General features: G+C 39.8%; 1 protein-coding gene across 1 annotated transcript in view; it reads right to left on the bottom strand.

Moving 5' to 3' along the window:
- Nucleotides 1-7,826: 7,826 nt before the first annotated feature.
- Nucleotides 7,827-15,000, bottom strand: part of LOC119595791 (SPARC-like) — a 19,128-nt gene continuing 11,954 nt past the window's right edge. Inside the window, 10 exon segments of the mRNA XM_037944959.1 lie at nucleotides 7,827-8,509; nucleotides 8,789-8,936; nucleotides 9,638-9,698; nucleotides 9,701-9,839; nucleotides 10,464-10,610; nucleotides 11,331-11,446; nucleotides 12,268-12,279; nucleotides 12,282-12,444; nucleotides 12,774-12,854; nucleotides 13,134-13,198. Of these exon segments, the coding sequence (XP_037800887.1) occupies nucleotides 8,459-8,509; nucleotides 8,789-8,936; nucleotides 9,638-9,698; nucleotides 9,701-9,839; nucleotides 10,464-10,610; nucleotides 11,331-11,446; nucleotides 12,268-12,279; nucleotides 12,282-12,444; nucleotides 12,774-12,854; nucleotides 13,134-13,196 (981 nt within the window). The 5' untranslated portion in view covers nucleotides 13,197-13,198 and the 3' untranslated portion in view covers nucleotides 7,827-8,458.

Below are 15,000 nucleotides of genomic sequence, written 5' to 3'. Positions count from 1 at the left end.
TTCTCGGGGGGGGGGGGGCAGCCCATGGGGAACCGTCATCCCAGGTCCTAGAGAGGGATTATATACGCCAGATGCTAATGCCCGCAGCCACGCCACACCGATGCTGATGACAGCGGCTACAGATGTTATACACGTGATGCTGATGTCAGCACTGAATTTAGCGGCACAATCAAAAACAACACATGCCTTCTCAGGCTTATTTGGGTTAAACACTGGATGACGCGGGAGATACCATGTTTTCTCAGGATGAACTCTCCTCTCTAGAACCCTTTCAGCATATTCTTTTTTTACCAGTTCTCCTTGATATAACGTCTCATAAGGTCTTTATCACGGATCAACCTGGTCTTCAGTCATGCTAGTCTTCTGAGAGCCATTGATAAGTTGTCCGGCATGGAGAGGTACCTTTCCCTGAAGGGTATCGGAAATTGGTAATGGTTTCCAATTCTGTTCCCTTCTCTTTTCCACATAGTTTATAAACACCTGTTATTCTTCCACCGACTGTCTTCTCTTATCTGGATCTTCAACCTCATCAATTTCCCAGAACCACATCATTGCCTCCCTAACAATGGACATTGAAGTTCATTTTTGGGTACTTCTTCCACAAAAGCGCCAACACTTATAGCCTCCTTTTTCATCAAATCTAGTGGACCATTTATAGACCATCCTAACTTTGTCCTGATTGCAAATAGTCACTCCACAATTTTCCTTGAGCAGAACGAACGGGTACTGCCAGAATCCAGAAAAGCACAAGTTGTAATCCTTGTTTTTATATGGGTGTCTCCAGACAGAACAACCGGCACTATGGGCAGTGCTATCCATTTCTCCCTGCCTATGGTATGGGTCACCCAGATTCTTCTGAGGCCTCGGTTCTTTTATACCGTTCAAGGGCTCCAGACTCTCTACGAATATGGTTGTCTGTTGAGGCTTAATGAAGCCATCTAGAGTGACGTCCATAGCAGTTGCCTACACCACAAGGCTGTGCTCTACAATCCTTAGCTATATGACTCTCCTTCAGACAAACAAAACATTTTCCTTGTACCCTTACAATCTTTCTGCGATGCTCTACAGGCAATAATCTGAACACATCACACAAGAGAAGTATATGATTCTCCCCACATAAACGGCATCTATCAGTAACACCTCTGCTCCCACTAAACCTTGTGGATGGTTCACTTTGTGTAATAAGAGACACTTCACGAGAGTGTGGTTTGGCCGGGTACTTATGATCACCTTCCATGCCAGTGATGTAGCTTCCCCTGAGTCCCTGTGTTCAATGTACAAGTCTTGGTTCTCCGTGTTGTAATTTTCCTATGGACAAGTCACTTCACTTCTCTTGGTTTCTCTTCCAAACTTCAGTACGTCCTTTATATGCTGAGGCGTTCCGCCTGTTTTTCCTGTCACAATATATATTCCAACGGCTTTGCTGGCATCATCAACGCTCAATACAATGTCTCTGATTGTTGGTCGATGTCCTTTCATTCAGTTTGTCCGTTTTCCGCAATGAATAATGACGTCAGTTGGCATAACACATTGTGGATAGTGCCCCGGTAATCATTCTCTTCTTTTTTGGTCCTCTAATTAACTTCTCCCATGACTTATTCATATACGTATTTTCATCACCAAATCTTTTGTCTAGTATTTTTAGTGCTACTTTGAGACCCCTCTCTGCTGGTAGTGTCATGCAATGAGATATCAGCTTTTGAATCTCCCAGTCGCAACTGGTGTATAGCTGGTTCAATTTGTGCATGGCGGACGCTGATGTGTCAAGAAAAAATTCTTGAAACAGTCTCCTGAATACCCAATAATTGTCGGTGCTGCCATACTCAAGCGTTGGGAGCTTTGCTTGCATCAATCGCACGGCTTCAATTAGTGCTCCATTGCTCCCCTCCGAGCATGCATTGCAGTTTATTCGCCGTCCCTTCTCACTCGTTCTTGAGCCCCGCACTGTATTGTCACGGCTCCGCCCTCCTTTCCCTTTCCTCAAGATCTTTGCCCTTTGTCTTGCTCGTCCCTCTTTTAATTTACCACCCATAACCACATCATTGGGCCTTTTCACTTTCTTCACGCCCTTTTCCGCACCACGAGGCCTTTTCGAGCCTGTACGGCCTGTCTTGACCAGGGAATTACTACGTTTTCTTATGTTCGCAGCACCAATTTTCTTATTAATGTTCTTTTCCTCATCACTCGAGGACCCATTGTAAGCGTCACACCTCATTTTACGCTTGGTTGCGTACCCAGTGGTTATTTTCTCAAAAGACGAAGACCCTTTATTTTCCTCATCACATGAGGACCCGTTATTTTCCTCACTACACGAGGACCCGTCATTATCCTCACTCCATGACGACCCTTTATTTTCCTCACTACATGAGGACCCGTTATTTTCCTCACTACATGAGGACCCGTTATTTTCCTCATCACATGAGGACACATTATTTCCCTCACCAAATGAGGACCCGTTATTTTCCTTGTCAATCGAGGAACTATCACTCTGTTTCGTATGCCTTCTGTTCAGTACCGCATCATTTGAAGACCCATCAATTTTCTCATTACTTGAGGACCCATCACCTTTCTCGTGCGCAGGACGAGCCCTTTTGCATTTTCCTTTGACCTCCGCGGGGCTATATGTTCTCTTATGTTTCCTCTTCCCGTGGTTGGCTCCCACTTTTCCTTTTCTCACTGCCCTCACAGTGGAGCTGCGCCCCATCGCTTCAGACCAATTATCTCGCTCAGAAATACCTCGAGATTTCATATACTCATCCACGACCCTCATTATCAATTGACTGAGGCTACTGATTTCTCCAGGGCTCATACCTTGCATGGGTGGCTGGTTACCTGGCGGTTCATTTGATTCGTTTGACTCCCCTGCAGCTCGTTGTTCATAGCAGGGAACAACCTCACCTGCTGGTGTAGTGCCATTTTCAGATATCTCCAAACTCCCTTGAGGCTCACAAGCATCAAGTAGCTCGTCTCGAGGTGCAACATTTATTTCATCTCCCATTTCCCCATTTTCTGAGCGAGGGCTCACCAAGATGGGCGTTCCGTCTCGAGACATCGTTTAATGGGTCACTATACCTGTAAACGAGGCGATGTTATCGCTGATGTTAGCCTAGCACACTCCCTTTTAACTTAAATCTCTGTTCACCTTTTCTATTTCTAAATGTCGCACTCCCTTTAATCTAAAGCATAGACAAGCAGTCTTCATATACGAGCTACGGGCACTAATCACCTCGCCTTTCTTCTTACACTACCATACTTCACTTGAAGATTTTCCAAAGCTGTTCCTAACTTATAGTCTTTACTAAAAATTCACCTTATTTCTTACACGAACTCGCGATCAGATGTCGACAATAACCTTCACTTTATGCTCGCTAAATAAGACTTTCGCTAAACACGGTGTGTTACATCCGTAAACTTTCACTGCAATTCGCTCTTCCATCTGCTTCTTCTCTCCACGGCAACGTCGGTCCTTCCTCAGCACGTAGCTCTGGCCGCGCTGCTGATGAGGTACGCTGCCTCTTCCTGTTACAACAGCTACTATTTCCCTTTGCGTTTGACTGTAAGCGCCATTTCACGCGCTTAGATTATTCGTGGTAATGCAAGGTGACTGATACCACTGCGTCGTACGCACTTCACTTTTATTGGAATGCGGTCAAACCTGTAATCAGTACAATATCAACCATAAATCAATACAATAATAATCATAGTCACTGCTGCAGTTCGATTCAAGTTTACTTACGAGTTTATACCAATACTTATAATATTGCAACTACAGAAAGAATACATTTTACTGATTGCTAATAATGTCCTTACATCCTACTGTTTAAAGTAACCAACAATATACATGACGCGCATCTACATCTAAACAGGAATGTGTATAATACATACGCTCAGCGGGAACAGTTTAGGCCTTTAACAGAAGTCCTCAGGTCGGTCCGTATGTACGTGTTGTCGAGCCAGTATTCACTCTCGTACTGCTCTATAAACTGTGATGGCCCCTTTCGTGAGACGCCCTTCCTTCCATATATACGTCAACACTAGGGACAAGGCATAATTCACCACATATATCAACACGGAGGAACACGACTACGGCATTACCCTTATCGCAGCCCATGGGGAAACCGTCATCCCAGGTCCTAGAGAGGATGATATACGCCAGATGCTAATGCCCGCAGCCACGCCATACCGATGCTGATGACAGCGGCTACAGATGTTATACACATGATGCTGATGTCAGCAGCTACGCCATGCCGATGTTGATAACAGCAGCTTACAGTGTGTGTGTGTGTGTGTGCGCGTGTGTGTGTGTGTGTGTGTGTGTGTGTGTGTGTGTGTGTGTGTGTGTGTGTGTGTGTGTGTGTGTGTGTGTGTGTGTGTGTGTGTGTGTGATTGATTGATTGATTGATTATTTCAGTTCCCCCTTTATTCTATTTCTTTAACAATTAACCAGTACGACTCAAATTCCACCTGGTTATGTTTTGTATTAAGAATACTGTTGTTCACTTATACGTCTTATACATCTGGTGCAGAATTCCTGTTTGTTCTTCTTAAGCCTGATATTTCTTTACTTCAGTATCCTTTAGTTATTGGTAGTTGCTTTTGTTATTCCAAAGGAAACAAACAAAGGGACGGACTAACTGATCTTATACTTTTACGAACCACAAGCACAAGGACAGCACGTGTTTAGTTAACCTGATCCTTCCGCGTGAAATATTAGTTATTTTTCTCATCTTTTCTTTTAGTTTGCTCTAACCTTGTCTTTTGAATATGTAGTCCTTAAAGTCCGTTGTTCCTTCAGTCGCTTCAAAATTAATGATAACGATAATAGTAACGATCCTACTGAATGTTAAAAAAAAAGATTGCTTGTCATTTTTCGATCTAAGTTATCGTTATCCTTGTTACAGCGTGGGCAAGATACGCGTTTTTTTTTTCCTTCTTTCCTTTTCTTTCTTTCTTTTTCTTTTCTTTTTTTTTTCTTTTTTCTTTTTTCTATACACACGTGACATGGCTTCTGTGTCGTGCCCGGTTTCTCGTCTGCGCACGTGACTCTCAAATGACAAGGTAAGGATTTTCCTCTCCACGATATCGTCTTTTTTGCTCTTGCGTCCGTTGACCTGTAAATATTTTGATTTGGTGTATGTGTTAGTGTGTGTGTATGTGTGTACGTGCGTGTGATAAATATGCACACACATTAGAGATGTGTGTGTGTGTGTGTGTGCGTGTGTGTGTGAGAAATATGCACACACATTAGAGATATATATGTGCGTGTGCGTGCGTGCGTGTGTGCACGTGCGTGTGATAAATATGCACACACATTAGAGATATGTGTGCGTGTGTGTCTGCGTGTGATAAATCCTTTGTTTCTTCTCTTATGAAACAGCGAAGTACTCCAAATGTAAATAACCTAATGCATTTGTAAAACCGGTGATGAACAGAGAAAAATGTAAAATATGGTATAATGCTGATAAAAGGAAAAACACTTGTACTGTATAAATTAAAGATAAATATAAGTATAAATAAAAACACAGTCGTATAAATAAAAACACAGTTGTATAAAATAAGGAAGAAATATATTATTATACTTAGACGGCTCCTATATTTGAAATTGCTGTTTCTTCAAATAATGGAGCTAATGTGATTCTCAAATAATACAGAAAATATGCTTAACAAAAAAAAAAAATAATAATAATAATAAAATAAAATAAAAAAAATAAATAGACGATAAATAAATAAAAATCTCGTATGTTATATTTTCTCTGACCTGAGAACTGAAACAAAGAAAACGTAGGTTGTTCCGTGTGAAAGGTTAGAATTCTTAGTCACTGTGTTGAATGTGGATGGGTAACTTTAAGGAAATGATCAGGACTAATTAAACAAAAAACAAATGTAAGGATATAATTCTGATATAAGACTTATAATTCCCTAGAAAGATGAAGGACTTCCCTGCATTTTTTTACTAAGTTAGGTTAAATATCGATGGGATTACCGAAATGAAGGGTTCAGAACTATAAAAAAAAGTAAATAAGATAAAATAAACACACACACGCACGGACGCACACACACACACACACACACGCACGCACGCACGCACGCACGCACGCACCACACACCACCACCAGCACACACACACACACAACACACACACACACACACACACCATGCACCACGCACCACGCACCACGCACCACGCACACACACACACACACACACACACACACACACCAAAGCACGCACGCACGCACGCACACACATACACACACACACACACACACACACATATGTGTATGTATATATATATATATATATATATATATATATATGTATATATATATATATATATATATATATATATATACACATACATATACATATATATGTGTGTGTGTGTGTGTGTGTGTGTCGTCAGTTGTTAATTAGACGATTCGACAGCTAGATAAAAAGAAAAACACACACACACACACACACACACACACACACACACACACACACACACACACACACACATATATATATATATATATATATATATATATATATATATATATATATATATATATGTGTGTGTGTGTGGGTGTGTGTGGGTGTGGGTGTGTGTGTGTCGTCAGTTGTAACTTAGAAGATTCGACAGCTAGCTAGATTTTTTTTTTCTTTAGGTAATGTTCAAACCATAATATTCAGGGGAAATTAATGTCTTCTACATTTTACCGAAGCTAATACAAACATCACGATACGCTTTTATGAGTAAATCTTCACCTCCAAATACCCTAATCGTGAGAAAAAAAGCCCAGTATCCAGAATCAAGCCTAAACTTACCTAAAAGAAACATTTCATTACTGCTACTCCATAAGCCCCATATAACTCCCGGAAAGACAGGGAGGGAGAGGCAACAAGGGACGAGATAATAAATAGTATACACTATGTGCTGTTTCTCTTCCTATATATTCTATATTATATATCGTTTCTGATCCTTTATATTATATATTATGAACTGTTTCTCAGCATTCGTGTTATATACTGAATATCCTTTCTCATCCCTTAAATTATATACATTTCTCATCAGTTATATATTTCTCATCAATTATATATTTGTCATCAATCATATTATATACTATATACTGTTCCTCATCTTGTATACGATATACTGTACACTGTCTCTCATTCAGAAAATTTTGCTCCTGCGCCTGACTGTATTTTGTATCGGCTAATCGGTTTGTTTGAATTGCAGGAATACAGATATCTGAGCCACTTTCTAGAAGTATTTGTAACTATATTACAACATGCTATATGTAAGAACATCGAGTAATGAGGTAAAAGCCATTAAATGGTTATTTGTAATAGTAAGTTTTTTAGTATTTTAGTTGTTGGAAGTTATTATGCGTATAAGTCAGTATTTAAAACTAGCGAGTTTCTGGACATAGATCTAAAATCTCCAAATGTGGAGTCTGGAGAAGGAAAATAAGCAAAATATCCGCATTTTATTTCAATGACTATATATTCCCTTGGTTCTTCTAAGTTTCTGAATGCCCTGCAGAGTTGACTTTTGTGCTAAACTTCTGTTTGTTTCTTCTTCAATTGTTTAATTTATATTATTCATGAAACTGGAAATGGAGTTTCTATGAATGAATTATGATCCATGAGCCACATGTCCGAATTTATCATTATGTACGAATTAAAACAAGAATAACATATATCTTCTGAGTAGTTTCTTGACAGTATAATAACTTAAATGTATAACTATATGCACTATAATGGAATGACGGTTTCATAATAAATCAAAATTAAAGTGTAATTCATATAGAGACGTGAATTAAAAGGGGATGAAAAGGGTATTTCTTAGAAAAAAAAATGCCTGTTTATTAATTTTGCTTTCATATACAATTTGTCACAATCAACACTTTGAACAATCACTAACGAATAATGCGGGAAAAAGTACACTAATAGGAATAGCACCTGATTACATAAAGCACCATAATGACTTAATAATTACATGATAACTATGAAATGAAAAAAATAATAAAGCAATTGGCAGTGTGGTTCAAAACTTTTACATTTCTAAATCCAGTAAAAATAGTTACGTTTCTTATACTTTCCTTACGTCATGTCTGCTGATGGAGATGCATTAAATTTATTCTAATTCTTAGTGTAAAGTTAAAATAACAAACAAGATTGGAAAGTTCTTAACTGGTTATATTATTACTAGAAAGGAGAAAGAACTTTTTGCAGCCTCCTTGTGTGCTTTGTAATTAACCTTAAGTATCATACTGACCAGCATTTTAGATTTGTAAAGCTAAACTTGGGACATAAGTATGTCATCACTGCATTTTCTAATAGCAGGTGAGAGATAAACAAATGACATGTCTAATTTACTAGATCCAACACAATAAAGGGTTTAGCATATCTATATACGGTCTTGGAACCTTTATATTGGGTGTTAAGATGATCACTTATTTCCAAGTCGCCTTTACTGCTCACGGATTTCCTCGCACATATCCTCCAACTCATTGAGATGTTCCTGGAAAATAAGAAACGTCAAAGTGAATAAAAAATGAAGCAATGTTTTATTTTTTCTTTCTTTCTTTTTCCACTTACTTTTTTTCAACTGCTTTTAAAACAAATCCATTCCCAGTTTAGTATGGGAAGTTTTAAGGCTGTGATGTCTAATAAAACATCTTTTCGAGGTTCGATATGAATCAACCTTCCATATCCACCCCCTTTTTTATCTATTTACTTTTTTTAGGATACATACGGGTCAATACTAAGTGCATGGAAAATAAAGAAAAATATCTCTTACCTCTGTCAGATGTGTGCACTTGGCCCATTCCTTGAGGGTGATGTAGTGATCATCATCAGGGTCGCAGGAGTCCAGGAAGGTCCCGATGCAGTGCTCAAGGGCAACGAGAGGAGCACGGATGGGGAACAGTTCATGACGCGACACAGCCCTTGGGGGAGAAATCGAGTGTGACTTTCATTGGTTCAAGCTTATGGTTCTAAAGGACTTATGTTTAAGGTTCTAAGGGGACGTATGTTTCAGGTTCTAAGGGACATATGTTTAAGATTCTAAGGCACTTACCTTTATGGTTCAAAGGATACTTAAAAAGGCACTTATGTTAAAGATTCTAAGTGCACGTAAAAGGACACTTATGTTCATGATTCTATGGGCACTGTATATATAGAAGCTTCTACTGTCCAACTATGGTTCGTTGTAGTGACGTATTAGGAATGGTTATTTGGTAGTGAAATATTGGGTCGGTATAACGGAAGTTGTTCATATTAGCATGAATATAATCGAAATAAGAGATACAGAAACACATCTATACATCGCCTAAGCTGAAGGAAGTTTCCAGCTCTAGATGATAAAATAAAGTGACCTTATTCTGATCTTCCTAACATCAACCATGATCCAGAAGGCAAGCATGAATGCCTAAGCCACGGCTACGCCTCCAACCATATGTTATTTCCAGTGATCTAAGCATTATGTAAGATAATGATGATAATAATAATAATTGAGTTCTCTACATTACATTTGCCAAAACATCGTAACATTACCCTCACAGCTATACCCTTCAAAAACATCGTTACTCCCCCGTCCAGCGAGCGGCTACCATCCACCCTCTCTCCCGCCCCTCACCCACTTCCTCACCTGTCCCTGGGATGGGCGTCGAGTTCACACCACTTCCAGACGACGGCGTTGGTCCATCGTTGGTGGGGTTGTCCTCGGCTTCCTTCTCCAGCTGGAGGTAGTGCTCGCTGAGGATCTGACGGTCAGCCATGTCGCGCATGATGTTGAACAGCCATTCGTTCATCCTGCGGGGGAAGTCCTCGAGCTCGGAGGTCTCGCATTCCTGGAGGTAAGGGAGAGGCTTTTTTTTTTTTTTTTTAGGTGAATAGAGAGAATGGTCTTCCCTTTTTAGGGTGAATGGAGAAGTTGGTCTTCCCTTTCTAGGTTGAATGGAGAGGCTGTTTTTCCCTTTCTTGAAGGTTAAGTGTATCTAAAAAAGGTATTAAAGTGTTGATATATTATGTTTATATGATTAACATGTAACATGTAATAATGCTTCTTTTAATGGTATTTTTTCTCTCTCTAGTGAAATAAATTCTCTCTATACTTATTTTAATGAAAAAAAAAATCTTAGTGTGATCCAGACCGGTTCCTCCATTTTGCATACAGATGGTTATTTATTTGGCTTCTGAAATATTATGTACTAATCGGCACAAGGTGCTATGACATTATTTAAAATGAAGTAATAATATATATATATATATATATATATATATATATATATATATATATATATATACATATATATTTATATATAATAACGACTTCTATCACAATAAATTTGTTTGTTGTTTATTTACACACTTGCCATAGGCCTACAGTACATATACCATCAACCCGTAACTGGAATATATCTTCGGGATTTCCAAAAACCGAACACCCGCACAGAATACACTGCAAGACCTACCGGAAGCTCCTGGCACTCTCCGTAATAGTCGATGTGGACATGGGCGTATTCCTCCTTCTTGCAGCCCGGCTCCTCGTCCTCGCACAGGCAGCGCTGGCGGTACATCTCGCAGTCGGACTCCCACGTCTCGTTGTGGTTGCTGCACACCTGCCGGGGGAGGCGTCGCCCGCGGTTATTGCGCTTCCTCTCTCGTTATGAGTGGGCGGAAGGAGTGGAAGTATGCACGTGCATGCAGACACACACACGCGCACGCACGCACACGTACACGCACGCGCCTGCGCACGTACGCTCGCACACGCACGCACGCACACACACGCACGCTCACGCACGCACACGCACACGCACGCACACACACACACACACACACACACACACACACACACACACACACACACACACAAAATAATCACACACACACACACAATCAATAAATATAACACAACACAAAAAAACACACACACACATACTATATATATACACACAACACACACAACACACACACACACACACACACACACACACACACACACACACACACAATACACACATCACATAAATAATATATATATATATATATATATATATATTATTATACACACACACACACACACACACACACACACCACACACACACACCCCACACAACCACACACAACAACACATAACACACACACACACAATATATATTATATACTATATATTATATATATATAATATATATATATATATATATATATATATATATACAGATCAATTATTCGACATCTAAATTATTGAAAAACACATATATAGGCATTGACAGGCATTTACGTGAGTGTATGATTTAGTCAGTATTTCTTCATCCATTTATTAACATCATACATTTACCTTCCTGCGGTTGTCCAGCTCTGGCTCGCACTCCTTCACGCACTCGCACTCTGCTTCCCCTTGGGGTGTTGCGACACACGTTCTGCCAGCGCCGCAGAACATCTCTTTGCATGGATCTGTAGAAAAGTTATTATATTTTTAGTAAGTCAATGACATAGAGAATTTTGAAACGAAAATGTAGATTTTCTTTTTTTTTTTAATGAATATCTAACATCGGCGAGAAAGTAAGGTAATAGATTATGTTTTGTGTTTTACGAACACGGGTGTTGGTAAGGACCATCTTTTTTTTTATTACTTCTGAACAGGAACTATTACATACATATTAATCATCAAAAATTACCTCGTGCCCTATCTCTAGAACTAAAGTTATCATAACTCGGCACTTTCTTATTAGCACTTACTTCATACAGATATTTTCTGTAAACAATCTTGCTTTAGGACAAACAAGTATCGGAAAGTGCTTTATGATCTAAATTCCTAATCATTAAAAGCAATTTTAAGTGCCATGTCTCATGATCCCCTGATTGAAAAACGTGACTTTGTTTTGATGCCAGTTCATCTGCGATCAGCTGATCACGGAAGGAATGCGCTGCGAAAGTTTGGTATATACACGGGGGTGTGTGTGTGGTGTGGTGTGTGATCTGTACTGTTTGTGGAGTGTGTGGAGTGTAGTATGTCGTATGTGGGTGTGTGAGAAATTTCATGGGTGATGTGGGTGTGAATCTCGTAATGTGCGTGGACTATGATGTGGTGCGGTTGCACTCGATATTTCGTGATGTGGACATGGGTATCCTATAATGGAGTGGGTATCTCGAGATGGAAGAGTGGGTATTGATGTGGGTTAGGGTATCCTTTAATGGAGTGGGTATCTCGTGAAGTGGGAGTGGCCATGCTGCGGGCATGAGTTACCCCGTGACATGGGCATCATCCAACTTACCATGAGGTGGATGTGCTCCTCCGAGGGTTCGTACTGAGGCAAGTAGTCCTCTTCCTCCTCTTCTTCTTCCTCCTCTTCCTCTTCCTCTTGGGGATCCTCTTGGACTTCATCCTCGGTTTGTGCGTCTTCCGTTTCTTCGTCATAAGATGCCTCTTCCTCTGCAATCTCATTTTCCAGCTGCGAATCAAATGGATGTTAAAGACGGTTTATGTTACGGTGTTGTGGTCGAATATGGCGTCGTTACGCTAGAATGAAGGATCTTAAGCTCATACTAATACCATGGATTATTATTGGGACGGCCATTCATTTCATCCATTGACAAATGGACTTTTTTATATAAGTAAACAAATGTAAAAGTAAATGGTTACTTTACGGATTCCGTTACTTGTATGGTAAAATAAAAATAAAAAAAATAAAAAAAATCAATAATTATGGTGTAACACATATTACAGTTCTGTCTACTCTCCATCTTCAAATAACAAATTAACCTAAATTAACGGCCTCACCTCTGCCTCCATCTCCATCAGTTGCTCGAGCTTCTCCTCGATGGCAGCGATGTGCTTTTTGTGGAGGTCGCTGCTTGCCTTCTGCAAAATAGAGGATGAATAAGTGCCGTTTCTAAGCTATATCATGCGCGAACCTCATTTTAAATCCAAGGGCGTTCACCGGTAATTATCATTACTATAGAGACCGTTTAACTGGCTGCTCCAAAAGATACTGCGATCATAAAACTGGTATATCTGTCTGTTGTTTCCCCAAATATGCCATCGTTATCTTTGTTTTTAGTTGTTAAAAGTAAGACGTGTTATCTTGCCTTCTTTTCTGCCGTTTTCCTTTCTTAACAAGACGGTGTTTGGAATAATTACCTTAGCGTGAGTGACAGTCAAGGCGACTGCCAACAGCAGCACCACAAGCATCGGCGCCTTCATGGCTGAAAAGAAAAGGAAATATAATTAAAATCCCCACAGAAATTGATAGAAGTGCATCTTCCTAAAATCTAATTGGTTTTAACATACAACATCTAAAGCGAAAGAATAAAAATCCTATTTGAGGTTGGTCTTTTCTATTTCCTTTTGTTTTTTTTTCTTTGGCTTTTTCGTGTTTGTGTTTCATTTTCGCCAGACTCTAACCCCTTTTACGTTTTAATCAATTCACTTGATTTAATTAATACGTTTCCTGTAAGAGTTAATGATCAACAGGCTAAACATTGGATAATTTATCATTATGTTTCCCTATGAAATGCTCAGAAGCTAACGACCTTTCATTAATTATCTATGTGATCGTGTTGCTCGTGTATTAACATAAAATTAGTAATACTCTTTATGAAATGAGTTCACGTGCCTCACACTGCTATCCTGACAAGAAATATACATACATAATACATAATTTTCTTCTATCATGGTTAAACACTCTCCCAACACTACCCACTTGAACTAATAAGACCCTTATTGGAACTGATCGGCAGCCGTGGCAAAGGGTATCTTTATTACCGCTAGTTCCATAAACCTTGCCGCTACTTGTGTTTGCAGTGAAAACGTCTAGGAAGAAATAATAAGCTTCATTTGAAAATAAATACAGATGTCATATCGAGGCACTCGTGGTCCTTCTACCTGCGTTTGACGAGGAGAGAGTACGCAAAAGTCGAAAAGAAAGGAGTGAGAATCCCAATAGAGGATGAGAGGGACGGAAATGTGAAGAGATAGAGAGAGAGGGGGGGGCGAGAGGGAGGGAGGGAGACAGGGAGAGAGAGGAGAGAGAGAGAGAGAGAGAGAGAGAGAGAGAGAGAGAGAGAGAGAGTAAGAAAGGGGCTGGAAGGAAAGGGGGACATGGAGAGAGACGAGAGAGAGACGAATCCGAGAGGTGGACGGAAGTCTGACAGAGAAGGACGAGAATATAAGGAGATTTCGAAAAGAGAGAACCAGAGTCTACAGAAATTAAGAAAAGACGATCGTAGAAGAAGAACAGAGAAGCCTTGCTGTACAGTAAATTGAAATAGAAAAACAGAAAGTCCATGAGCGAGGAACCTTAATTATCCTGCCGTGGTGGGGGAAGTTAACTGCTTTTAACATGATATTTCCTTTGAACTTACGAACTCTAAATTAAAACGGAGGAAATGAACACCAGATGCCGACAATAGTATTATATTAGTTTTGTAGACTAATATTCTATTACATTTTATACGTCCTGATAGAAAAAAATAAGTTATTTAACAGGATGCTTCAATCTGGAAGAAAATGGATGAATTCCTCTCAAAGAAAATGGTCGTCATGTTTTCGTCATTTTTATATCCCAGCTTGAAGATAGGGGCAGCTTCGTTTAAAACAGATGGTCTTAGAATACCAAACTAAATGAGGGGAAAAAAGAGGACAGTGACATTGGACATACGAGAAAGAGGGATGTAGGAAGGAGAGCCGAGATGGGGAAGGCCTTTTTGGGGTCGTAAAGAAAACGAGAATAAGTAGAAATTAGAGAGAAGAGGATTATAACGAAAATAAAAAACGAAGTGGGTTTATTGTAGTCGTTAGGAAAAACGGGGAAAAGGGTATATGATGAAGAGAGAAGAAGGATGAGATGAAGAGGGGCATGTTGGATGAGGAAAAGACGTGAGAGAAGATGGGGGAGAGATGAGTCAAGAAGAAAGGTCAAGGGATACCCACCCACCCAGAAAGAGATTCATTACACTCGCATGCAAGGGTCTCACGTACACAGCCATACACACACGTACACATATAC

The sequence above is a fragment of the Penaeus monodon genome, chromosome 36, assembly GCF_015228065.2.
Source record: "Penaeus monodon isolate SGIC_2016 chromosome 36, NSTDA_Pmon_1, whole genome shotgun sequence".
NCBI classification, from domain to species: Eukaryota; Metazoa; Arthropoda; class Malacostraca; order Decapoda; family Penaeidae; genus Penaeus; species Penaeus monodon.
The sequence above is the reverse complement of the archived record's forward strand: the minus strand, read 5'-3'. Positions and strand labels throughout refer to the sequence as shown.